The sequence below is a fragment of the Musa acuminata genome, chromosome BXJ3-8 (genome assembly GCF_036884655.1).
Source record: "Musa acuminata AAA Group cultivar baxijiao chromosome BXJ3-8, Cavendish_Baxijiao_AAA, whole genome shotgun sequence".
In the NCBI taxonomy this organism is placed as follows: domain Eukaryota; kingdom Viridiplantae; phylum Streptophyta; class Magnoliopsida; order Zingiberales; family Musaceae; genus Musa; species Musa acuminata.
In genome coordinates, this window is record NC_088356.1 from 9,439,402 (window position 1) to 9,467,020 (window position 27,619).

The 27,619-nt window shown below is 39.6% G+C and overlaps 2 protein-coding genes and 1 long non-coding RNA gene across 4 annotated transcripts; 2 read left to right on the forward strand and 1 right to left on the reverse strand.

Annotated features, from left to right (window-relative positions):
• Window positions 1–781: 781 nt before the first annotated feature.
• LOC135644682 (uncharacterized) lies at window positions 782–5,295 on the forward strand. 2 transcript variants are annotated; one of them, XR_010498563.1, is made up of 3 exons: window positions 782–1,400; window positions 1,562–1,716; window positions 4,513–5,295. It is a non-coding gene; the product is annotated as an uncharacterized LOC135644682 (long non-coding RNA). The 2 variants fall into 2 exon arrangements; XR_010498562.1 differs by having other exon boundaries at window positions 782–1,385.
• On the reverse strand, window positions 3,534–9,802 carry LOC135644681 (uncharacterized). The gene is made up of 5 exons (XM_065162483.1): window positions 9,623–9,802; window positions 5,985–6,749; window positions 4,838–5,029; window positions 4,627–4,752; window positions 3,534–3,870 (listed from the first exon to the last, which is right to left on the reverse strand). Exons 1-5 carry the CDS (start codon window positions 9,665–9,667, stop codon window positions 3,757–3,759), a joined length of 1,242 nt encoding a protein of 413 aa, XP_065018555.1. The 5' UTR covers window positions 9,668–9,802; the 3' UTR covers window positions 3,534–3,756.
• Window positions 9,803–14,038: 4,236 nt separating this feature from the next.
• LOC135646096 (pre-mRNA-processing factor 19-like) lies at window positions 14,039–26,724 on the forward strand. The gene is made up of 18 exons (XM_065165246.1): window positions 14,039–14,183; window positions 14,288–14,373; window positions 14,524–14,595; window positions 15,344–15,406; window positions 16,405–16,491; window positions 18,129–18,273; window positions 18,361–18,479; window positions 18,702–18,818; window positions 20,337–20,432; window positions 20,546–20,605; window positions 20,998–21,072; window positions 22,324–22,428; window positions 22,597–22,713; window positions 22,808–22,885; window positions 22,969–23,065; window positions 25,640–25,691; window positions 25,882–25,952; window positions 26,078–26,724. The coding sequence occupies exons 1-18, from the start codon at window positions 14,171–14,173 to the stop codon at window positions 26,203–26,205; spliced, it is 1,581 nt and encodes a 526-aa protein (XP_065021318.1). The 5' UTR covers window positions 14,039–14,170; the 3' UTR covers window positions 26,206–26,724.
• The last annotated feature ends 895 nt before the right edge of the window (window positions 26,725–27,619 follow it).

Genomic DNA, 27,619 nt, shown 5'->3' on the forward strand with positions numbered 1-27,619 from the left:
TTTTAGATAAATTTAGTGGGTAAATATTAAAATTATTAGTAGGTAATATTGCTATGATGATTTTTTTGAAAAACCTCTATTAGATTTTTTTTCGAAAGATACTTTGGTTTTTAAATTTTTTAATTAGATTTTTTTATGACCTAAATACTTCTTATCACCTGCTCTTGCTCTATCGTTGTGTCATCGACTCACACTCTTTTTGGTTGTTGCCTTCAATCCTCTTGATCTTTATATTGCTCTCTACATGTCATTGGATTTGATATTGTTCTATAGAAAAATGAGTTATATCCTTTCTTTTTCTTCATATGAGTTTTTTTGTTGATATCTTTCCTTCCGATAACGAGTTGAGTTAAGTGACAAGGGTAACGTGAAAGTGAAGAGGATAAAACAAGGAGTGAAAATATATATGACGTGAGAGTATAACAAATCATAGGTAGTAATAATGAAAAAAGATAATGGTTGACGATATGAGGAGGAGGTGATAACATATATTTAGGGTATCAATAAAAAGAGTACTAAATAAAAAATTTATAAAGCTAAGCATCTTGCAAAAAAAAAACCCAAGAATAGATTTTTTTTCCAAAAAAATCGCCCATATTGTTTGTATCAGAATATATACATATATATATATATATATGTATGTATATATATATATATATATGTATGTATATATATATATATGTATGTATATATATATATATGTATGTATATATATATATAAAGAGATAAATACACAAATTATTGACTTTAGAGGATATCTGTGTATATTTATGTGCACAATTGTCTCCGTCGAAGCGAACGCCAATTCTCCGTGGACTGCTAAGAACGGAAGCCTCTCTTCCCTAACCCCTCTCCTTCCCTCGATCCAAAATTTAAACCCTTCTCCTCCCTTTTCCTAGTCCGATCACAATCCCACAAGCCCCTCTTCATCGTGATCAAGCTCGCTAACGGCGAAATCGAGGGCACCAAATCCCTCGTTAGGCCGTGGCTTGCCTTGGCGTCGTCAATCTGCTCGAGTACGCGAAATCCCCGCCCGTCGCTGATGGTTCCCTGGTGATAGGGTTTCTGAAAGGTGGATACAAGATCACGACGAACACTGTGAAACTTCCTGACGGATTCATGGGTTTGGAATTAAATTCGGTGCTCAGAGATTGCATAGATGCACAGGGATTTCCGGTTGAGGCAGCGACATTCGGGAGAGGCATTAAACGCTGGCTTTTGATCGAGCAGGGCACGAAGTACCAGCTTGAGTGTTGATTTGTGAGAGGCATGTCGAGTCATGGGATTCGTTTGAGCTGCAAAGAGATTGGATCTTGATGGGTTTCATGGACGTGCCAGAGTTTTCCGTGCGGAACAATTTCCTTTGCCGGAGGGAGTTCTGATAGGTGAGATGGCTTCAGGTTCGTGTTTGTCTGAATTGCCTTTACTTGTCCTGTAAATGAGGTAATCCAGTTAATTTAGTTTAGTTAACGTATAATGGTCAAGTTTTCTATAGTTTTGAACTAAAAATATACTCGTTGTTGTAAAATGAAAAGTATAATCGATGCTTATGTTTTTTCAGGCTCGTTCTCTTGTTTCCATCACTGATGATTGGAAAATGTGCTGCAAAAATAAATGTATCATGTACTGAACTCTTTTTCCGTGAGTTTTCATTGACAATGTCACTGGGGTCATTTGCAGGGGAGATTGCTTAATTGATGGATATCTATTTACCATGTAAGTGAATGTTTCTTGAGTATAATATTTGATTACAAATAGTTATTTCCTTATTTCAGTTAGGTCCAATAAGGAGACCTTTCAACTTTGAATTAAGACTTTCTTCAAAATATTCAACCAAAGGATTAGCTAGTCATCACAAGTAATTGAGTAAAATGCTCTCTAGATGAGGAAAGTGGTGGAACTTCCAACTTTGCAATTTGTGCTTAAATTTAAACCGAAAATCGTGATCATTGATCAAACTAACTTTCTGAAATCAAGATCTGCAAGTAAACAAGAGAATCATCATGGTTTCCTGACAAGTAGTGTCGCCTAATACTTGTATGAATTGAGAAACAGGATAAACTACCCAGAACACCTATACCCTGGATACAACCAGCCTTTTTCTTCTTCTAGGACTTGATCTGTTGAATGTCCTTTTGGGGTAAATTGCCAAGTGACACATCTAAGAGACAAGGCTAATGTGCCTTCATCTCACTTGGACAGCAGCAGGAGTGTTTTTTACCTTTGATTTAATGCCTTTCCTACCCAATTATGTCAATTTCAATAAGATAATTGAAATGATCTATTCGACTTTTCTAGCTAATCAGATTATACTGTTTTCAGATAAGTCCTTTGGTTATAGTTAACTATGTCCTTTAATTGTATCTTCCAATTATGTCTTTCCTATTCCTTTTTAGTCTGCTTTTGGTAGTTCGTTTGATTGTCTTTTATAGCCAGGCTAAATAGTTCCCTGCCTACTTCATGAGAAATTCAGTTGCACTGGAACAGACCTTCCTTTGTGTCCCCTTCAGACATTTAAAATTCCCCTGAATTTGGTCTGTTCATTCTTGTTACAGTTGACCAAGTTCTTATCAGTCTGGTACCTTCAGATGCAAAAGCTTTTGTTGTGTTGACAGGTCAATGTCTCCTTGCAGGCTTATGCATGTTTTTATTGAAAGTTGAAGGATTATAGTCACAGAACTGTCATAAAACCAAAATATAATTTATACTGGAAAATAAACAGAACACAAGAAAAAGAGGAGGTATTTAAAGAACCGGAGGCATTCCTGAAATAAAGTATGTCAGAACTGAATCTATTATAGAGGCCAGAAAACCTCATAAATATGCACTTGATTAGTCAGAGTATTCTCACCATCTACTGACTTGTGCATGTTGTACTGAAAATTTATTGTTACAAGTTGCACATCGTAATTATTCTTAGCAAACATTGGCAATAACTTCTTTAACATGTTAGAATGTGTTTTTTCCTTTTTCAAACTTTTGACTATTTGATTGCCTGCAAAGGACTTGTTGGATAATCTGCTCTACTACCTTAGTTGTTAAGGGTCCAAAATACTTCATCAGTCACTGCAGTTTCTTTTAAGGGGCACAAGTCACTAAAGTTAATTTTGAGTATGCTGTGGTTGGATATTCTTTTGATAGCTTCCTATAACTTGCTCTGCCTGCATCATGATCAAACTGGACTTTGATGTTGAAAAATATTGTTCTAGAACTTCTATTCTTGAACAGATATAACTCATGTACATGGGAAACTTTTTTCTATGGAAAGCAAGGATAAAATCAGACATCATTTATTATCTCTAAAGGTTATTTCTGTAAGATTAAAATGGGTACTAAACGCTCATGCTTCTTGTTACCTGGCATAAGATATTAATGATAGTGTGGTTACAAAAGTTCAATCTGGTGTCAGCATCCCTAATATCATCAGGGAACCTGTTAACAAGTTAACAGGATATATGGTTTGATTTGAGTTCATGAGAGGCTAATCAACTGATTTATTGTTTTGTTTCACCATGACTTAATAGGAATGAATGATTTCTGAAAGTTTGCAGACATAAGTTCCACGATGATTTTTCATCATGATGCCTATCTATGTATCTTGGTGTTGAAACAATTATAAAGTGGGAAGAAATTTTCTGGCAGTAACATCAGTTTCCATGCCATTCATTTTATTGCATGGATATAATGGCTACATCAGCTGTTGAATGGCTATAAAAGAAAACAGCAAATAAGAGTCAAACTTATCATGTCTAGGACTCATGGTCGTATCCATGACTCAAGAGTGAAGTTGTATTTGAAGGAGTTCACGCCACTAATATGTGCAAGGATGTCCAAGGAGTCAAGTATGTCTTCTTCTTCCTTCACAACCACCTACAGAATAAGCAGTATGTTGTTAGAATTAGTAAGGATGCCCACTCAGTGCGAAGAAGGAACTACTATGGATCATTCTGCGGAAGCTTGTTACCTCTGATTTATCAGGCTGTGAATTTAGATTGGAGCTATTTTACAAAGTAGCCGATCTTTCTAATTCTGATCAGGTCTAAAAATTGAATCTTCTTTTGTTTGCAACTTGATGTTCTTTTAAGCTTCTAAGCTCTTTGAGAAAATGATTATGGTGGTAGTTATTTTCGCAATTTGTTTTCCTTTTTATATGCACTGGATGGTGCTATTTGATGTTCAGAATTTTTCGTGTTCCAAGTATCAGTATTAAAGACACTAAAGTGAGTGAGCTAATAGTAAATGTGAAGGAAAAACTACTAGAAGTAAAGCACCATATTATGAAAGCATTATTCATTTATCATTTTTAATGTAAAGCTAACCGACAATAATTCCTGGTTGATTTTCTGAAATATAATCATGAATCTCATAGCATTTTTTCATTTCTACATGCAAGCTAACCTTAGATCAGTCTACGTTATGACCAATAAATTCTGTTCTCACATCAAGTAAAACTTAGGTCATCAATATCTTTTGTGCTACTCTTTTGAGTCAGATTTTTATCTTTCTTGATAGATCTCAATATTTCTGAAGAGCGCATGAGGAAAATTCAGATTTCTAAGCTGTGAGGAGCTTTCTAGGAATAGATACGTGGAGCAGCAATAAAAAATGGGAAAAGTGTGTGCTTACTTCTTCGTCATCATCGAATTCATGGTTGCTGGAACTGGGTTTTGTTATCTCCCCAAATTCATCATTCCTAGCAAACCGTCCACGGACTCTTGGTCGGCTGTCTGCTAGAGTTTTCCTACAAGCATACTGCAAGCATTGTGATCAGTTTTGGTGGTTAGCTGTTAAATCATTTAATCTGTTTTTCAATTAATTTTTGAACCATGCATTTTACCTTGATCTTTTTGCTGAAGTTTCTTTCATTTCTCTTCTTCATGTATCTGTGGATCTTCTCCTTCCTCTCCTCGACGGACAAGCGGCCTACTTTGAAGGTGGTATCATCCATGACCGGGATGTCGGATGCTGGCAGCAGCATCGGTTTGCCACTGCCTCCGGCCATCAGACGTTGGCTGCCTCCTCGAATTACCTTTATAAGGCAAATCAAACTGTATACTAACTTTATATAAAGAAGCCAAGGTATGTTATCCATATTTACTGTCTTTAGGGGAAAAAAAAAAAAAAGTCATGACTACAGCACCAGGTTCAGACCAATTGTCATCAGATACTGGATAAGCTGGATCTATTCTTCTGTTCGTTAGTGATGTGGTCAGATGAAAAATGCGGGCTTTGATTCCCGGTTTTATCTGTTATAATTTATGGATTGCGTGGGATAATGGATCAACAGTTGAAGCATCTAATGACTGTTTTGTCAAAAGAGCTGCAGAAAAATTCTGTAGTCAATGGTCTTGAGCTCTCACTTTCAATCATTGGTTTGCATATGATAACTGAGAGAATCCTCCTGTTCTGGGCTTTTAGATTACATTATCTCAGTCCTATAGATGCCCCCAAAAGAAAAAGAACTTTATTGAAGACTATGACATATCCCAGAATAATGTTGTTCATGTATTAATGTCACAGTCATGTGTCGACCTAATAATGTTACTATAGCATCCATATCAAAATGATCTTGAATAGGGTCCTTTAAAGTTTTAACAGGAGCCAGAAATGTGACCTAAACATATGCTTGGTCCTCTTTCGAGAACCACAAATTTGCAAGTGCAGACTAAGGGTGTTCTTCACTCAACATCTTTGAGTGAAGAATAATTTTTTGTATGGGAGGCTTGAGATATGTGCACCTTCTATTATTTTTTGTATGAATAATAAAAATATGATATTGATAGAATTTAGTCATGGATTTCTCTCTCTCTCTCTCTCTCTCTCTCTCTTTGTAATGTAATCGTCCTTCTAATTGTACATACGCATGGTTGATATGCGTGCAATGCAAGAGATAATGGCATTAAAAAGTAATATAGCTGAGAAATAACGAAAGAGATGAGTCAAAAAAAAAGGAAAGGATATCGTATCGAGTTTGACGTGGGTACCTGCAAATCGCCGGTGCTATACGCTCGCTGGGTATCCTGAGCGTACAATCCCAAAACACCATCCATCCTATGGTAATCCGCCACGTCAGGTGGTCCCACGAAGCCCGCGCCTGGCGCCGCCGCCATCATCCCGCCCGCATAAAAGAACCCGTCCCGCCCCTCTTCGCCCGCCATTCCACCCCGGTAGTACAACGCCCCGACGCCGCCCCCTTCGAGGAGGACGCACGGCTCCATCCCCGCGAACCCGGGTGTCTGCTGCATCGCCGTCACCGCCGCAGCGGCGTAGTATTCCTCCTCGCTTGCCGTCAGACGCTGCTGGTGGCAGCTTGGTGGGCCCCGGACCGCCGCGGGATCAGGCGAGTACGGTCGGTACCCGCTCGTGGCCGCGTCGCCCATCGATATCTGGTCGTCGAAGGGGTCCAGGTGGTGTTCCCCTGCGTAAGACGGCGGTGCGGGGAACATGGCCAGGGGAGGGCTCAGCGGCGAGGAGTCGGCGGGGAGGACGTCAGCCTCGGTGTCGGGCAGCTGCGAACTGGGGGCGTCGAGGAGGGCAGAGAGGGTGGCGGAGTCGATGGGGGAGGGGAAGGGTGAGAAGGAGGCGTCGTCGGTGTAGCAAGGGAGAGGCGTGGTGGCGGACGCCTCGGCGTTCACGTCGTCGGTGAACCGGAGGAGGGCGATGTCGGGCGGTGGGAAGAGATCCCCACCGACGTCGCCGTCGCAGAAGTCGAGGATTTGGGCGGCGATGGGGCTGGAGATGCCCTCCTCCTGCTTCCAAACAGGCCATTTTAAAAGGAGGAGCTACAAGAAGTGCGGAAACTATTACAACAGTAGGATTTTTTTTTGCCTCTCAACAAAAAGAACATGCAAAGAAAGGGACACTTCAAAGCTTCTCCATTGACGATGAATTATTGCTTAAAGAAACATTCTAATAAATCACATGCAAATAGACATTTAAGAGTCTTTTCCATCAACAAAGAAAAGAATTTCCAATATATAGTAGAATAATCATGTTTAAATAATTTTAGTCTAACATTTACGACTAGAAATTACATAAGAACGAACAAACTTGAATTCAGAATTAAGATGTTAACAACAACAGTAAAGTAGTGTGTATCAATATATGCAATATCGTATCGTACCATTATTTTAAGATTGGTTCAGTATGATACGGTACCGACGTACCGAACGGTATACCAGGGTCTATCGAGCGATTTCCTCTTACTATAGCACCGCTACAGTGTATTACGATAGTACTGTAGCATGGTATGTTCGGTAGCGAATGGTTCGCATACCGATATGTCATCGGATCGATACGTATCGCTCATACCGAGTGGTACTATTCGAAATTACATACCATGATACGTATAATATAAGCATTAGTAAGAGAATGTTTCTAATTACTAGTTGAAGGGATAAGTTTGCTAATACGTCACCCAAGCAGCTCAACTGAAGGATGCACATCGATTATGTATATGGCGTTGTTGTTTGAAAGGGGTGAGAGAGGAAGAAGGCAACTCTCTTTGCCATGAGCGGACAGGGAACCGTGTTGACGAGGCAGGCACCAGAAGCCGCCATGCTGTTGACTTCAAAAGTAGCGGGGGTTGACATGTGCTGGTGGAGTGCAAATGGCCATAGTGAGAGTCGTAGGGTTGGCCATGGAAAGACCATATGGACGTGGCAAATATAACAGTGACTCCACTGATCCATCCAGAAGGATAACTCTCGTTAAGCCACCTGCTGGGTTTCCATAGATAACTTTAGAGGTGGAGGGAGACGAGAGGCTGATTGAGGAGATGGAACGCTGTTGACCACTAGTCTAAAGATCCAAGCGACTACAACGAAAACAAACATTAATTTTTGAGAGATCTTTCTTTCACCATTTTTTTCTCTTCTATTTCTTTTTCTTTTTGGTGGATAAATATGAGGTTTTATAGTAATCTAGTCAAGATTTCAACGTAGAAAATTATTTTGATAATATATATTTTAGACTCCAGCTACGTCAGTACCCGTGTCGCTACCGTATCAGCACGAGGACTAGGGGGGGGCTTTCACGTGCCAAGACATAAGTCATGTCGAGGAACCCCTTGGTACTTCCAGTCACGGAAAGCTCGGGACGATGCTGCCTGGCGTCGTTCTACGCATTCCGGGACGACGATCGCACAAAGGTACCACCTTACCACTCAGGGATCGGTCTCCACGCCAAACCCACGTACAACCGATCCTCGCATAGTAGTATAAAAGCCCATGACCGATATTTGATAGGGGGAGGCAAAAAAGAAAAAATGAAGCCAATCACTAACTTAATCATCGAGGGGCCAAAGTCGAAAACCCCCGACGAGGGTCTTCTGTGCAGGAGCATGGCCGTCCCCGGAAGTGCGACCGCCCCGACCGAGAGACGCCCTCCCCGAAGACGATGCCAATATCTCGATCGAGAGCCACCTTCACTCAGACGGTGTTAGCATCCCGACGTGCCGTACATCGGCGCCTCACCCCCACCGATCATAAACTCCCGATATCGACTCGTGAACTAGGCCGTGTTGGCCCACTGGCCAACGGTGCATCAGTTCCTCAACATCACTTGTTTGCATTGCATAACTCCAAAGAGTGCAAGATATGCATTCTACAAAGCTGACACGTATAGGAATCGAGAACCATCTTTAGTTTTAGGGCATCGAAGCTAATTAGCCAGCAGACATAAGTAAAGTCAAATATCAAATATTCCTCGACATGAAAGTGCTCTTGGTCTCGTCTAAGATAATACGGAGACGGTTCCTTTACCGTACCTCATGCACCTTCTACTGCGCGTCATGTGAAGGGAAAGCAGCAGAAGGAGCACCTCTAAGATGAAAGGTGAACTGTTGTCCCAAATTTCTGATGAATTGTCTGACAACTGGGATCATAATTAATTGTTTTAATTCTTTGATCCGTTCAAAGGTTGTCTGCAGCTTCGCTGACGATCAAATCGGTAGCTGTGTCATGGATTCTCGTTCTATTTTCAGCATCAGTCTGCTGGTGACCAGCTGATTTACCCTTGAGATCCTGAACATAGTCACTGGCATTTAATTAGGTGGAGTGATGAGTGCAGTTTCAGCAAAATGGGCTTATAGTTTGGGATTGACACACTCGATGGAATGCGCATGAAAGACATATAAGCCAAAAAAATTAGGGGGGTCATGCATATGGGGAACAACTCAGAAACAAGGAAAGCAGATTTTTGTCATGGATAAATGAAGGGCAATGATTGGCTTTGGATAGAACAATCAGGCTGTGAAAGCATGGAAGTCTCCTGCATCTTGGAAATGTGAATTAGCTGCGTAAGGAGTAGGAAACAGCTGCAGCTACCTATGGACAGCCACACGCAGAGAGCGTCTCCGTTATGATATGAGATTACACTTGCGGATTTGAGACCTAAACCGGGGAAAAGAACAGGTAAATGCCTATGAATTCTAACTAAAATCTCCCAAGGATGCTTTCATGAAGATCGAGCTTCTGGTAATTCCCTGGTGAATCTAAAAACAGCAATCCATCATCCTTTGGACGGGCTTAACTTTGACAAGAATGTCAAACCTTCTCAAGAACTATCAAGCGAACATGTAGAAGGAAACAGGTCAAGAAACCAAAAGGCACAAGTTACTTACAACGGAGAGCTGCTCTGACGTTGTATTGATCACGTCCTGCTGCATGCCGGCCTCCTCCTCCTCCACCAACTCTCGCAATTATTATTATGATTATTATTGTATTATATATAAGGACAACGAAGAATATATATATATATATATAGATAAAAGAAGATTTATTCTCTTCTTGTCTTTGAACCCTACTCCTAGCCTGAGATCAAACCATGTTGGTCTCTCGAAAGGATTGAAGTGCAAAAAGAAGGGGAAAGAAGATGGACAGAAGAAAAGGGAAATCCTAAGCCAAACCATGGACCTTCGTCCGTATATATAAGAGGGGAAGGGGTAGGAAAAGGAAGGCGATGGATCGAGGGGAGTGGGAATTTAGTGGGTGGGGGTTATTCCCGTTGCTAAATATAGAGCGAGGGGAAGAGATCAAATAAGGAGGAGGACGAGGGAGGGAAGCACGGAGAGAGGACAAGTAACGGCCCCGTTTATTGTACGGGCACACGCCGTCAGCGGTGGCGCCGCGAGGCTAACGGAGGGCCAGGGAGAACCCGCCTGCCGCGGGATAACGGAGACATGGTCTGTTAGCCACGTGGCACTACTAGTGCACGTGTCGACGATGAGTTGGCTGACTCTGCGCCGGGCGTGCCTTTCCTATTTTGGCTACACCCGTGTATTCGGAGTTCACTCGTGTGACAAATGACGATTCTACCCTCTAACAGGTGCCCTAATAAAATAAAAGCCCGTCACTACTGCCTTGTGATTGGAAGCGGCGGTGGAGACCACCTGGGATCCACAGAGGGTCGAGCTCTTATTGGCTATAGTGCAGTAACCCCCGCGTCTTGCGAGTTCATACCGAATGACGCTTTTGCCCTCCTGCGTGTGTCGTGATAAAATGGAAGCCCGTCGCTACTGCCTTGTGATTGGAAGCGGCGGTGGAGACCACGTGGGATCCACAAAGGGTCGCGATCTTATGGGCTACAGTGCTGTAACCCCCGCGTCTTACGAGTTCACTTGTGTGCCAAATGACGATTTTGCCCTCCTGCGGGTGGCCTAATAAAATGGAAGCCCATCTCACTGCTGCCCTGTGATTGGAAGCGGCGGTGGAGACCACGTGGGATCCACAAGGCCCGATACCTTATAGGATGTAGTGCAGTATACCCCGCGTATTAGGAGCTCACTCGCGCGTCAAATGACGATTTCGCCCTCCTGCAGGTGGCCTGGTAAAATGGAAGCTCGTCGTTTCTACTGCCTTGTGAATAGAAGCGGCCGTGGAGACCACGTGGGATCCACAAAGGCTCGAGATCCTATAGGCTGTAGTCCATTAGTCATAGTAATTGGGAAACACTTTTACTGCTACGACGAGATGACATGCACGTTAGAGGATTCCCTGCAAAACCATGCAAAGCACTTTTACCGATATGGTGACATGACACCCTCGTGCAGGAGATCACCGCGAAGGCTCCTTCGGCACCCATTCGAATATGAGCTTCCATGATCTCGTGTCTGTAGCCGACCGGAAGACACATGTCCTTTTGTTTGTGACATCTTAAATATGTTTTCGCTTTCGGACATAAGTTTCTTCATCCTTTAATTTTATTTTCATTTTTTACTTTTATTCTTACGTACACCTCTAAATATTTTGTGTCTACTACACATCTCTCCATAAGAAAGAGAGTTATTCTCATATATGTGCTTTTTGTCTTCTGTCAATTGCCACCACTAAAGACTAATTTACACAAGACACTAATCAACGAGAGCCCAACGCGTCAGGTTTGCAGACAGGAATCATGCATCATTTATCTTGTCAAGCAGCAACAGCAGCACCAGCGAAGCCTGTCGAACCAATCCACCATGCAATATGGTATGGATCGAATGACTGCTGCATTTACCATGCAGGAATTCAATACCTCAGCAAGAGCAGAAGCGTAGAGTGTGAAACATAAGGGGACACATGGAACCTTTACAGGAGAATATCATTTTATGTCATTCCTGTTGTCTGAAGCGATCCCCCACCTTGCAGGAAGATCATGGCATGCAATGTCAACTTGATTATCTCAGACAGACATCTGACTTCTCCAGCAACTAAAAACGATAAAAGATCAGAGACTAGTGATCACACGTCTGCGGAACTAATGCCCATCAATCTCTTAAAAGAGGACTTCCACTGCCTCAATTCTTTTTAGGGCCACAACCAGTTATCCCAGAATCTGAAGTCCATCAGGACTAGTTACCCTGTAGGATAGGACAGCCCTCAAAGCAAGTGAAAGAAAAAAGGAAAAGGGAGATCAGAGACCACCACCGAGATCTTCCATGCGTGGTGTGTGCCATCCCTTTAGACCTACACTGGAATTCCATGCCCTTCCTCTTACAACACTATCCTCCACTTGTTTTGTGTCATGATGCGGGCTTCTGTCCAGACCTGAACTGCCGTGTATAATTCCCTCCTCCCTCTGTCTTTGTGCCTTCTCAGACATGGCAAACTTGCCCACCCACATGAACCATGCACGCTGGATGTTGTGCCTCCCCAGGACATGAAATCCAACAGCTTTGAACCTTGGATCGTGTTCCTATCACAAGACATATATTCCGGTCGAACGACAAGACGCAATATCCCCCGGTGAACTGATTGGATTCCTTTGACACTACCTGATGATTGGCAGATTATGCTACATTGGACTCTCGGTGATAATGCCGAATGATGCTCTGGATTAAGCAAGTCTAAAGAAGCTGTAGGCTAGCAAATTAAGGTTTCGCTGGCATTAGACATCAACGTGATGCACACTTTAGATCCATCTTGCAACTTCTGACTCCAGAAAAACACAAGAGAACTGTTCACAAAACCTATATCCTCGTTGTTGTTGTTATTATTATGATTATTATCATAATGTCTCAGAGAATTCAAATATATTATAGAAAGTATGCCGCAGAAGAAAAGGATAACATAAAGACCAGATATGACTCTAAAGAATCACAAGCTGCACATCTATTTTTCGTCCAACCAATGCATTTCAATCGTCTTAGCATCATCAGCGCTTCTGTTCACGATCTATATTATGTTGAGGCACTTGACCAACTTAGAATAACTCGCCAAGACGAGCCATGCATGGTGCTGGGCCTCTGCCGGACAAGAAAAGCCACCAGATCACCACAAGACATCTCCCATCACTTCATTAGACGTAAGATGCTCGAGGAACTGCGTCGCCATTGCAAGGCCGCTCTTGGCAGATGAAGCCGTATAAAGAGCTCGAGGACAGCCCACTAGTGGCACTGCATCAACCTCAGTGCACTAGTGATATCGAGGCTTGTTGGTGCCATTGGTTGATAGCTTTCGAGCACAGGATGCATTTGAGAGAATTGAGAGCAAACGAGTACACCACCAGGACATTCTGAAATGTATGGAGGAGGAGAAAGCTTGTCGCATGCAGGATTTAGAATGAGAACCAGCTAGAAAGCATATTCTTATTGAACCGACAAGTATTTTAGGAATTCCAAGTGAATCCGAGACTACTAGGATAGAGCCATAACTTGATTTAAACATCACCCTCCTTGTCAATGATTAACACCACTATCTTGTTAAGAACCATCGTATATCGATTCAAAGGTGATGGAGGAAATATTCACCATCAATCGCGACTGGATAAATGACAACACAGTTAGCAATGAGAAATCGCCGATATCATCACTATAAAAAGGATTTCCTCTAACTATACATTATAAATACTATCCTCACGATAATAATGATATAAACATTCACTCGCTTTAACACTGATCTTAAGTTTCTTATCACTCGAGTTTAGACCCAAGAACACCTCCATTAACTCGAGCATGGGATGATGATCATTCGAGAAAACTTCAATATCATGCGATCATCAACCCCAACAAATTATGGAAGAAAAATGAATCGATTGGCTTTAGGCGAACCGATACAAAGGGATAATCCATGCATGATGATTAAAGAATGATCCGTCAGAGGCAATTCTGCGTACATTAATTGCCCACAAAATCGCATCAGAAAGATCAGCGACATCGATGAAGCATTCCTGTATTGTATGTACATCAACAGATATCACATATTATACGAACATAACAGGACAAGACCAACGTAATTAAGTTGGTAGCTACCGGGTTTCGATGATGGATCAAGTGATTGCTATTGATTTCAAATTCGATCCGATTTCGACAATGAACCTCTTGATTTTTGAGCCGGTTTGGATTGGACCTCCATCGAACCCAAATGCTTTTGGGCTTATCTCTGACCCGGGAGCCTAAAATGGGTCGGCCCGCGACTCATTTCTCGCCCGTTAAGATCTGAAACGGGGTAAGCGATTAACGGGTAGATCTTTCGTTTTCCGGGTTTCGGATGTCCGATCATTGATATCGGATCCAGTGGTTATCTCAGATCTGACCCGCAGGGCTCGAATCGAGTCGAATGGAACATAAGCAATTTCTATAAACCCGCCTCTCTCTCTCTCTCTCTCTCTCTCTCCAACAGCTACTGCGAAAACCCTACCGCTCTTTCAACCCGCCGCCGAATCCACTCCGAAGCCGTAGCTCGAATCCGCCATGATCTGTGCGAGTACGCCCCTGTCCCTTCCTTCGTCTGGAAACCCTAGGGTTTGTTCTCTTTCTTTTCCCGTTCGATTTGGTGTTTCTAACATCACTCCCCTCTCTTCAATGTAGTCTCCGGCGAAGTGCCGGAGGATCCGGTGCTCTCCAAGAAATCTGGGCTACTCTTCGAGCGGCGATTGATTGAGCATCATATTGCGGTACGCCGCCCTCCTGTCATGGAAGTCGCATGGCTTAATAGTTGCATATAATGTGTCATTCACTACGTCTCTTTTCTAGCTATTACGTGTCCTTTTCTTGTTGGATCTTTGACTAGTATGTGCTCTTCTTTCCATCTGATGGATTATTAGAGTCATGGGAAATGCCCCATCACTAAGGAGGAGCTCACCATGGACGATCTTATACCCGTGAAGACAAATAAGGTGCGGTTACCAACTCTGATTACGGCATCAGTTTATTGCGTTGATAGTGACTGCTTAGGGCAATTGGCGAATAGATTCAGACAAGAAAGAGAACCATGAAGGTAGCAGCAGGATTTTCACTAGGAGCAACTAATTACGAAGGATGTAATTTTTTGTTTGTAACTTTTGGCGAAGTGGAATGTCAATAGATGTAAGCATTTTTGTGCTACTTATGCAGTTTATTTGGGTAAATTGAGTGCTTCATACTCGGAAAAGAACATACATCAGTTCACGGGAGGATTATACATCTGTGATTTACCTCTACAGAATGGTGTCCACGTGTTCCCTCTATTGGAGGAGATCAGAGGATTGTATGTGATAAAAAATCCTTTCATAATGCTTAGCAATTGTTTACTATTTTGGACCTTAGATTATGAGGAATTGGCCTTGCAGAAACTGGAATCAGTTCCTCTTTTGGATTCTTCTGGTTATAGTTAGGAATTTTAGCTTTTCAAACAGTTTGTCATGACTAGTTTAATGTTGTGAAAGTCCTAATACATAAAAGAAAAATTCATACATGATGGTGCTCAATAGTTTATGAGTACATGTGCATGTGACTTTTGTTTAACCACCTGTAGAGTAGATTCATACAAGTGTGGGGGATATGTATAAACATAGTTGTCTACAATATTGGTGATGCAAATAGATTTGTTTTTTTCCCTGTTGTTACATTCAATATTTTGTTTCTAATCCCCTTTTTCCATGATAGGTGGTGAAGCCCAGACCTCTGCAAGCTGCAAGCATCCCTGGGTTGCTAGGAATGTTTCAGAACGTATATCTCCCTAACACTTTGGTCTAAATATGGCATATATTTTTTGTTTAATTGTGTCATGAAGAATTTGATACTTTTAGTATAATCTAAATGTAATGATTGACAAAATCGTTGATGTTCTACTTTGGAGTTTATTGATATTCTGACTTCTAGAATGAGAGTTTACTTTTATACTTTTAATTAAACTTGGTGCTTGCTAAATCCATGATGCAACACCTTCTTTTTCTTATTAGGAGAAGTCTATACATGTACGATGCGGAAATTTCATTGTATAAATTTCTGTTCGAATTACCAATTTTTTCATTGAAAAATGATGCTGCCCATGTATAGCATGAACTTAAAGTGTCAGCTGAGTTGCTTGGCTTGACTGGCTTTTTAGAAAAGAATATATGGAGGTTTTTGGGTTATCTTTCCTGTTGAAAGTGTTTTGGTTTATATATGGTAATTGTGTAACCAGAGTGCTATGTGACTTGAGTTTAGCATTTTCTGGCTGAAAAATTACCTGTGCAATTTTTACAGTTCTTTTCACTATTAATAAGATGTCAATTTAGTTCAGGACATTGCTTTTAAAATTAAAAAAAATGCATCTGACAGTTATTTCATTTGTTTTCCACTAGGGACAATTTAAAACTTCAGGCTACATAATGTAGTATTATCATATAATTCTTGTGGATTGCAATTCTTGCAGGCTACAGAATGTAGTATTATCATGTGATTCTTGTGGACAATTTAAAGCTTAAGGCTACATCATTGTTGTGGCAAGGCCTGATCATGTAATTCTGGATCGTGATGCAAAAGTTGTCTATTAGCCCTTTTAAGTATTTATTGCCAAATGTTTTTTGAAAATTAAAAAAACAAATGAGTATTGTATCTACATTTAGTTTGTGTTTCACCTTTTTTTTTTTTTCTGTATTACCTACATTAATGATTCTTGCAGCAAATATTTACTGATCTTGAAAAAATTGAATCGTTGGTTATTTTTTCCTTTTCTATGGTAGGAATGGGATGCTTTGATGTTGTCTAATTTTGCATTAGAGCAACAATTACACACAGCAAGGCAAGAGCTAAGTCATGCCTTGTATCAGGTATTATTAATTTCTTGCTCTTGGACAGGTTACATCGTTTTTATTGGAGACCAATCATTTGTTGTATCCTTGTGTGCTTTTTATTTGTTCTTGTGTTTATTAGTTTTCACAACCATTTCTTGTGCTATTATCTGCTCATTAGAGATTGTTATTCCTGACTCAGAGCATGAGAATACAGAAACTATAACCTACATATGTGGTTTGTCAACCATGCAGATTAAGTCCCAAAGAAACATGCTTGGTTCACCACTGAAATTGCTTCATTATTTTCTGAGCTGATATGTATCGAGGAACAGAAGATGAGACTATAGGTAAGGAAGCAGTGAAGATGGAACGTGTCTAATGTTTTATTAGAGGGTAGATTAAGCTTTATTTTGGCGATGCTAGATATCATAGGTACTCTTATAGAATCTCTCCCATTAGCAGCATTGTCTTGGCAATCTTAATTTAGAAACTCCAGCAACATCTTTCTTGGATTTCCTTTACAAATTTAACGTGAAACATTGGGGTTGGGCTGACTTTATGTTAGGCTCTATACAAATCTTTTTGTGGCAAGTTGGTACAGTCAACAGTGAAGGAAAAATAGATGGAAAAAATGAAATGCAAACTTTGGAAAGGTTTGGTGCAAAATCAATTGTTTTCCTATTTGTCCTAACTTGATTCAAATTTCTTTTTTTTGGTGTTAATGAAAACCTTTGATCTTATAAATTGACATATTAAAGGCTTATAAGCCAAGGGAAAAAGGTTTTCTTGAAACAGAAGTAGCCTGTATATCAGATGGCTCCAACGCAAAAGATCACTTGGTGGAAGCAGGGCTCTTGCTTATCTAGCTATATTGGGCATGATCTTTGCATGTTTAAAGGCTATAATGCAGCTTTCTTTTAATTGGAGATACAACAGTTCTCTGAGATTTTGATGAATCAATTTTCATGTTGTACTATTGATCAAGAATCATGAGACTCAAATTCCATTTGACATATGAAGTGTAAGATGCAGTCGTGGGAATTTTCCACCCTTGGTACAAGGCCTGATTTTCTAGACTCCTTATCCCATAACTTCTCTAGGTTGTTTTGTTTTTGTAAATCTTTTGTGGTTGTTGTTACTTGATTTTGGCCACAGAATTATTTTCAAGCCTCCTTTTTTTTTTTTCTTTTAGTTGCTTAAAACAATCATTGTCAATCTTCATTAATCCTGATGTTATTAAATTTGAAACATGGGGCGGATGTCAAGTGTTTGTTGTATGCAGTATGTTACAGAAACTGCATGATGTTATTTGTATTAAGTTGCATCCTGATGTCCATCTTTAAGTATTGAATTCACTATATTTTCATCATCCTTCTCATGCACCAATTACTTGTAATTTATTTTAATTTTCTTTGCATTGTTCTGATCCAATGAAATTCTGATTGAAGGAAAATATCTGAGTCTTTGGTTAAGTTATTCACATACTAGCGGCCCTTGTTTCCTATAGAAACCTTCATTTGACTTGGTTGTGCATAAGATATTTTTAATTAGCACATATTTTGAATATTTTCCTATAATTGTTTCCCCATTGGCAGCTTTTTGCTGTGATATTTCTTGTTTTATCAGCCTATAAAGCAGATCATTTTTGCTGCACTGACTGCATTGTACTCCAGCATGATGCTGCATGCCGCGTTATTGCAAGATTGAAGAAGGAAAGGGATGAAGCCAGAATGCTTTTGGCTCAAGCTGAGAGACAGATTCCTTTGTTAGCAGCTTCTGCTGCCAATGCGACGACTGCTGTCAGCAATGGGAAAAGAGGTTTAGTCATTGTAAAATTCACTATGAATTTTTTTAATTATATAAAAGGATTTGACTTCATCTTGTAGGATTTCATCATGCTTGCAGCTGCAGAGGATGATTTGGGTCCTGATGGGAAGAAAATTCGGCCTGGTATTAATCCTGTTATTATTGCAGAACTTACAGAATGTAATGCTTTGCTTTCTGGACAACGGAAGAAGCGGCAGGTACTTTTCCTCTGTTTCACTAAGAATGTGGTCAGCTTTGTTGTGAAAAATCAAACTTTCACTGTGAAACACAAACAACCGTAAGAGATGGATTTATATAAAGATGGACAGATGCAAGGATTCCTTGTTTATATATGGGTTATTCACTAAGCATGTACAAGTGATAACTGAGCTTTAAGCAGTGTCTGGAACATATATTTTATGCTTCTTTTTGTATTTTAGATACCAACAACACTAGCTTCAGTTGATGCGCTGGAGAGATACACTCAGATCTCTAGTCACCCCCTTCACAAGACCAACAAGCCAGGCATTCTTTCTATTGATATTGATGCTTCCAAGGTAAATTTGTTCTTTGGCTGCTATAGTTTCTATTTTCTCATATGATTTTCTGTTTGTCAATGTATTTGTATTAGCATATTTTCTGATATTAGCCCCAAAAAAATCATTGAGTTGCATAATATTTTCTGAATTTTTTTGTACTTGTGTATTAAATCCTCGAATATTAACTTGAAGTGCTTATTAGAAATTCTACCTATTTAACTATTGAATATTTGCAGGGCAACCATGTTACTTGTGTATTCTTGAACTAATGCTACTAGGAAAATAATACCTCTTTTCATCTGTACTTTGCTTCTCATCCATGCTGGTCTTGATAGTTATTTAAAATATTTTCCATCCTTGCTCTTTCTGGAGCTTCAAAAGTTACCATGATGAAAATTCCTTCTGCTCCAAGGAACAAGAAAGTGGTAAAATTGTCAAAAAATTAATAATCAAAGTCACCATGATGCAAAGATCTTATTGTTGTGGTTAAACAAACTCAAAAGACTATACATTATATGGTTTGGGATTTTTAGGGAGTGATCTGCAAATAGAATTGAGCAGCTATTGTACAAATCCCATAAATGTTCGGAACTACTAGGCATAGTGCTGTTTCTTGTATGCATGCAGCCATTTAATTGATTGTCTTCTTGGGATGATTGGAGAACTGTGTGGCTGTTGCAATGGCACAATGGAAACTATTTATAGATAGCTTAGTCATGCCAAAAGCAAGGCACTGGATTTAGGTTTTGTTAAGCAAGTTTTTGGATTGTGGGATATTCACATTGTGAAAATGATAAAAGAAAAATATGGCGTACCCAGTGCATGAGGTTTCCGCCAATGCGGGGTCTGGGAAGGGTTAATGTACGCAGCCTTACCTTTAAATATCAATGAGGTTATTTTCGTAACTCGAACCTTGGTCTCGTAGGTCGCAAATAAGCAACCTTATCCTCGTACCAAGGCTTGCCCTCCATATGTCGAAAATGATACAAGAAAAAAAGAGTTATAATGAAGTTTGGGTTTCCCAAAACTTACAACTTCCATTTTGCTTTCTACCAAAGAAATATACAAGATAAGTATTAATACTAAATGTTAAAAAATTAAATAAGCTATTTTTTTACATTATAGATGGAACATTAACCATACGAAGCTTATGTTCTCATAACTTTTAAATATTACTATTCTGGCAATAGTTAATGCATGAATATCAGATTACTATGTCCCACGATTATTTCATTCCATATTTTCTTTCCATTTAAGAAATATGAATATACCTAATATTATTTTAATTAAGTGATGGCACTCTATGTTCTGTGCTGCACCAATGATGTGAGAAAAAATTGTGAATATTGACAGCATACTAGTTTTTCTTTGATAAATTCACAGATTTAACATTTTCTTTACCAGCTTTGTGGTTAAATTTTCTTTCGTAAATGCTGATTTTGTGTTTGGGCCAAATTATGTTTGTAGAACTGCATTGTTCTTTTTTCAAATAAGTGAAAACCATGTTTTATTTCAACAATACTGGATGGTTAGCAGGATATAATTGCTACGGGGGGGATTGATACAAATGGAGTACTTTTCAATAGGGCATCAGGCCAGATGTTATCTACACTCTCTGGCCACTCAAAGAAGGTTTTTGCTTCTACCATTCCTAAGTGTTCTGTTGTTCAGTTCTCCTTATTATTTCCTTTGTCAATTTTTATTGAGTAAAACATTTTTCTTGGTTTTCTTTGTTCTTGCTATAGGTTACCAGTGTGAAATTTGTGCCTGGTAATGAACTGATTGTAACTGGATCAAGTGATAAGGTCAGTCACAGTCAATTAGTGATATATGTTCTCATTTTCTTTGCATAACTTGATCTCTGAAGTCTGAAATGCTATTAATTATTTTCTGGTTATAAAATGTATGTGCCTTTCATTGTCGTCTTTCACAATATGGTTTGCAAGCAAACATGCAACAAATGCTTATTTTGCAGCTGCCTGGGCCCATTTCTCTGCCTCAACCTTTTTAATTTTCTTTTATTGTGCAAATAACTGCATTTAATGCTAAAGTTTCTTTGCCCGAAGTAGTTTAGTATTGATACTGTAATTACCTCTGGAACTTTTGAAGAGGCTGAACAGAAAAAAAAAAACTCGTGAGATGTTTGACAGTGTTGATTTTTCTTTGTAATAATTAAACTGATTCACATCTTCTACAGACTGTTCGTGTTTGGCATGGGACTGAAAACGGGAATTATGATTGCCAACATGTCATGAGGGACCATACTGCTGAGGTGTGCCTATCTATGGAATTTTATGTTTATTCTTGATGATTTTGAATATTAACTTGTGAGTTTTGGGAAATTTTATAGCCAACATTCTTGAGAAGAATTTAGATATATTTTTTTGGGGAAGGTTCTTATTAGCTAATACTTTGTAGGAAATCATGTTACATTGCTCTTGAGGCATGCTATGAAAAAAATGATTGTAATGATATTTTCATTCATGGTGTACATTTATTAGCTTATATTCGCTAACTTTTTGTATGCCCATGCCGCCCATGCCATGTGAACTTATCAACATGCTATTAATTTCTGTTCACTTAGCTTCATGTGCATAGCTCTATATTCTAGTCACTATGTGTTTTGTAGTCTCCATCTTGTTTCTTTACTTTTATTTTTTAAGAAGACTGATATGATAATTTGAAGAATATGAAATCCAGTTGAAACATTTCAATGTCATCAATGTCAAAATTATTTAGTGGACCATAAGTTTTGACTGATTTATTTCATTTAATTAGTTCACTCTCTTGATCATGGGATGCATGCAAGGAGTTCCAGATTGATGTAGATGTTGCTTCCTGATTGAAATGTTAACCTACTGATTTAGTGTGGAAATATGAACAGACCATTCTGCACTTATTGGTTGGTCTACCAATGAAGCAACATGATAGTATACAAGGTTTGCAATCTTGTGTCGGACCCGTACTAGTCCCAGACCAGACTGGTATATACTGCCGATACCTACGTACAAACACTCGATATGCCGATATGTATCGACATTTTGTTGGGGGAAGGAGAGGAGGGAAGGAAGATGAAGGAAAAAGAGGAGATGGTGTAGGAAGAAGAAAGGAGGCATGCCAGAAAGAGATGGACGGTGTGTGGGCGCCAAGCAGCAAGCAATGCATGGAGGATTGACAATGACAGGCTTGCAGAAGAGAAGAGGGCATCGGTCTCAAAAGAGAAGAAATTGTGAGACCTAAGATAATTTTTGTTTTAATGCATCGGACAGGACTGCTCAAAACGAGGGCGGTCCGTGTACTGGTTTGCTGACCAGTAAATACTGGTCAGTGCAGGCGAAATCACAGTCTATGGTAATATGATTATTTGGTTAGCGTGTAATTGTCTATGATTTTAGTAGCATGGTTGGTTAACAATTTGTGTGGTAATCTTGTTTTTTAATGTTTTATCCACCTTTTTTCCTTTTTGTCGTACAAAATTGCTTTTGTCTTAGATTTGCAATTGAGATTCTATACTTTGCAACAGGTACAAGCTGTCACTGTACATGCTACTCAAAAGTACTTTGTGACTGCTTCTATGGATAATACTTGGTGTTTCTATGACCTTTCAACTGGATCATGCCTCACTCAGGTAATTGTCTATTTTCGAATACTCATCCTCCTTTTTCTCACATTCTCTTTGCTTTTCCTCATCATGTCCTTTCCTTCTGCCATAATTTTGCATGTACACAAGCATATGCACCCTCAAAACTTGCAGATACAGCTAAAATGTGAGTTAACTGAGAGCATACTTATGCAGGTTGGCGAAGCTTCAACGGAGGAGGGCTACACTTCAGCTTCCTTTCATCCTGATGGGCTCATCCTTGGAACAGGCACCACTGGAGCTATTGTTAAAATTTGGGATGTCAAATCTCAGGTACAGTATTGGCAAATTTGAAGGATGTTAGCTTGTGAGACATGAACAATTTAATTGCCCCTGCTGATGCTAATAATAGTGATTATGTTTGCAGTCAAATGTTGCAAAATTTGATGGGCATGTGGGATCGGTGACAGCTATGTCGTTCTCCGAGAATGGTTATTTCCTTGCGGTATGGGGTTCGTTTTAAGATGTTGGAACAATTATAGAAGTTCATATGGCCTTGTTATGATGTATAGTTTTGTTATTGATCAGACTGCAGCTATGGATGGTGTGAAGCTTTGGGATCTTAGGAAGCTAAGGAACTTCAGATCCTTTGCTCCCTATGATCCAGAGACTCCTACAAACTATGGTGGGCAATCTATACTTTGTCATAAAATGCCTAAACACGTTTTGGCATATTTTTTTAATTTATAATTTCTCTCTAATAGTTAGCAAAAGCAAATGTAGTTGTTCCATTTCACTATTTTTTTTTCCAAAAAGGGAAAACTTCTATTGATTACTCATTTGGAAGATAAGAACTTGGAACCTACTAATCTTGGTTGCAACATGGCGCAGGAATGTTGCCTGAGACATATTGATCCTCAGTAGTGAAGCCACCGATCGCTCGCCTAGGCACCCAGGTGGCGGGAGGCGAGGCTCGGGCACCCACCTATTGGGCTGGGTGGGCAACTTGACTCAGGCGCTGGGTGGGTCGAGCGCTCGCTTGATTCAACTTAGGCTAGGTCGAGCCTGAGTCGAACTAAAACATTCATCTGGTTCGATTGAACCAGGTATTTATTATAGAAACCACCACCCGCGAGTGGCCTAATGCAGATGTCGAACTAAAACCTTCATCTGGTTCCCCACTACATTTCTCACAATGGTGGCGGTAGTGGCGACGTCTTTCTCTCGTGGCAACGATGACGTCTTCCTCTAGTGGCAACGACAGATCTTCCTTCGACAGTAGCAGCAGTGTCTTCCTCATACGGCAACGACAGTGACTTCTTTTCCCTCCAAGTATATCCCTTTCTCCTCCCTCCCTCGTACCTCTGCCCGATTCACCGTAATCCTCCTACGTTCAACGTAGTCCTCCGCAGCCACCCACCTCCTGCCCCCTCTTTCCCAATCCCTCTTCCCCTCTTCTCCGTTCACCGTTGCCCTCCTACCATCCTACATTCCTTGCTCTTCCCTCATTTTTCATGTGTCAAATTTGGAGTATTTGGAATTGTTTCTTTGGATGTTTTTATGCTGGAGTTTTGGATTTTTTCTATGAAATTTCTAGAGGTTATATTTTCTGCCCAATCAATGGTAATCGATTTGGAATTTGGTTTTACAAGAATCTAGTATGCACACAATGAGTGTTTGTTACTTATTGTTTATTGGGTTGAAAGCTTTTAGTGGAAATAGCATTTGAGCATTCCCACATAAAGTTGGTCGTATGTATTCATTGGACACCTGATGTTGTTTCAACAACATTATGAGGTACTCTGCATGCATAAGTCACAACTTTGTGCATATAAAGTTGCACATCGTTGTGCACTAGATAAGTTGAGAACAACAGCTGCATTCTGTAGTGAACAATATAGTTTGGTACTTTAAATGAATGCAAGTATGCGTGCTATTTTAGTTTTAGTTTATTTTTATCAATCATGATATATAATTTTTAAATTATAGTATTCGGAAATGCCTCATTTTGCTCGATTGAGCATCTAGCACCTTGGGCATTTTAGGTAAGGGTGTTTGAAGAGGTTTGAATCGAACCAAACTGAAAAAATGGTTCAGTTCGATTAAAGAGAGGTACTCCAAACCAGACTCGTTTCGGACCTACCTAATTGAACCGGTTAATCCAGTTTTCAATTTTAAGTAATTTTAAAAATATACATTTTAAATGAACTGTTTTGATTCAGTAAACTAGTTCAGTTTAAATGAACCAAATTAGAATTTCGATCCAATTGGACGTACATCCTTAAAAAGTTAATATCACAAATATCATTCTAAGCATTCTAAAAAATTGGACCTATGTGCAAGCGATTTTTTATTTTTTATATTGAAAGATGCTCTAGAGGAATAACAATTTATACAAAGGAATTGAAGCAAAGGAATTCATACAAATTAACAAAGGGATTGTTAACGAAGAGGGATGACAAAAAAAAAGGTTCATACTTAAGACAAGAGAGCAAGGCCAAGAAAGGGACGAGGAGGAAGAGCCATAGAGATGAAGAGTGGTGAACTTGTCAAGTTTGGGACGAGATTTTAGGGTTTTTAGGGCCTTTCGGTTGAGTCGGTATTTTTCTTAATTAAAATAGGTTCGTTTCTGTCCGAACTGGTTTACCGAACCAAAGAAGAATACTCTCCCAAACTAGAACCATTTCTAGCCTTCAAAATTGAATTATTGATGAACCGTTTCAATTCATGTTTGGTTTTTTGGTTCAATTTGAACACCTCTAATTTTGGGACTGTGGCATCTTTTGGCGCCTAGCGCTTTCAACTACACTGCTTCCAAATTTTGTTTCATCTTATCTTCCAAACGCATAATCAATATAATTTTTCTCTTTTTGAAAAAAATATCGTGGATTGGAACAACTACAATTTGCTTCTGCCATTCCATGATTTTATCCGCTTGTATCTGAATTTAAATTTAAACTGTGAATGTTATTGCCAGTGTAGCATGTCAAAAGTTCCATCATACTGCTAGTGATGCAATTGTTGTTTCCTTGATTCTTCATGGAAGATATGCTTTTCAATTGCTATGCTATTTACTTCAAAAAGGATAGGGGGCATAGAGAGTGGGGTTGGGTGTGTCTCCGGGAAAATTTGTTATGGTTAAGTTGATGTCATTGGATTTGACGCTTCATTGCTTTAGATAGAAATATATCAAACCATTGCCTGTTTCTTGACAAGTCTTGATGTTATAGCTGATTCAGAAATCATGTTTTTGTTGCAGTGGAGTTTGACTCAAGTGGGAGCTATCTTGCTATTGCGGGCTCTGATGTAAGGTATGTTGTAGTATAACCCTCTGGATGATGACATGACATTCGTGATTATTGTCAATAAATATGTTACAGTGGATATGGTTGCCCCTTTCCAAAAGTTCCAGCAGTATCTGTGTCAGTCTAGCGAATTTTCTATAGCATATGTTCAGTGCAAATTGAAGTGTTAATCTGTTCTTTTAAATGCTCTTTGCAGGGTGTACCAAGTTGCCAATGTGAAGCTCGAGTGGAATCTTATCAAGATATTGCCTGATTTATCTGGAACAGGTGCCGACCACTGCTGCTATGCACAATGTCATGCAGCCTATTTATTAACTAGCGTAACTTCTCCTTCCTGTCTAATGTGATGTGTTCTCTATCGATTCTACTCAATATTTCTACTCAATATGCAGGGAAAGTGTCATGTGTGAAGTTTGGAGCAGATGCAAAATACATGGCAGTAGGTTCCATGGACCGAAATCTCCGGATATTTGGACTCCCGGGGGATGAATCAGAGGAGCCAAAATCCCCAGATCATTAATGACGAGCCAAAATCTCCAAATCATTAATGAACCAAGTTGCTAAAACTCTGTTACTGTCAAATGAGTTTTGCCTGCAGCAGCATTTTCTGGTATTTAGGAGCAAACTGTCAAACGTTTGCTCACTGTCATCAACACTACTCAGAGAGTCCTCGAATGCAAGTAAATTGACACCTGCTGGTGGGCGATACTCCGATTCCAACAATGAAATTATGCCAAATTGTATTGTTTGTTTTGACTCGGAGCATTCAAGCTAACTTTTAAGGTTGATAGCCGTTCCACCGGTGTCTGGTGGCTGTCAGGATCAAGGGCGAGTGCTAGAGTCTTGTTGTTAGAGATTGCCTATGATCATATGGTGTGTAAGTTGTAACTGTGTTATTTAAAGATGCGATCATAGGGTGACATAGATTGTGCTTGTGGTCGAGAGTGCCCGTGATCATATTAACCCATATGTCTTCTGTTAGATGCTTGTAACCCACGTCAATGTCAGATCTTAATGACCGATGCCGTAATTTCCTGTACTGTTTGCCGGGCAATTGGTTGGCGTTGATGATGCTGAAAGACCAATTTTCTGTAAGTTCCTTGGAGACTTGATAAGTCTGGGGCTGCTGGTTTGGTATAGGGTCAGGTTGTATTCTGGGAATCATTGCCGATGTGTGCTTGAATTGTTTAGATCTTTTCATCTTAATTTTTAAACTTTATATATATATATATAATCATATTTATTCTAATATTGATTTTATTGATAGAAGATATAGCACATGACAATATGAATGGAATGCATGCAAATGATGAAAAAAAAGATAATTTTAATAATAGTGATGGGTTAATTATATATATTTTTTTTAGTAAGATTTATTTAGCATTAAAATATTTACATTTAAAAAATTTATAGTTATAAGAGTAAAATATTTTAACTCATTTCTCCTAATGTTATCGGTAAAGTTGATTAAAGAAACATGATAGTATGTGCATCAATGACATGAAAACAATTGATAAAATAATAATTTCAATGGTGGTTATGAATAATGATGTTGTGAGAGGTTATTGTGGTGGTGGTCGATGGTCGATGATAACAACACGGTAGTCGATCTCGAACATCGATGACGAGGACAAAAAGGAGGTAGAACGGTGAGACATTTACGTCGAAAGAGGAAGAGAAGGGAGGTGAGGCATCTACGTTGCATTGCTCTACGTCTTCTTCCGCCTCGGGCATCGCTCTACATTTACATTGGCGTCAGATGAGGAAGAGGAGGTAAGTGAGACATATGCGTTGTCGATGATGAGGAGGGACGAAGAGGAGGCATGTGAGGCAAAGCGATGCAGCACCATTCATACACGAATCGTCATGCACCAACGCCAAGCTGATAGCCTACTCGGCGTTAGCAAGATAAGAGGCTTAGAGTTTCCCTTAAT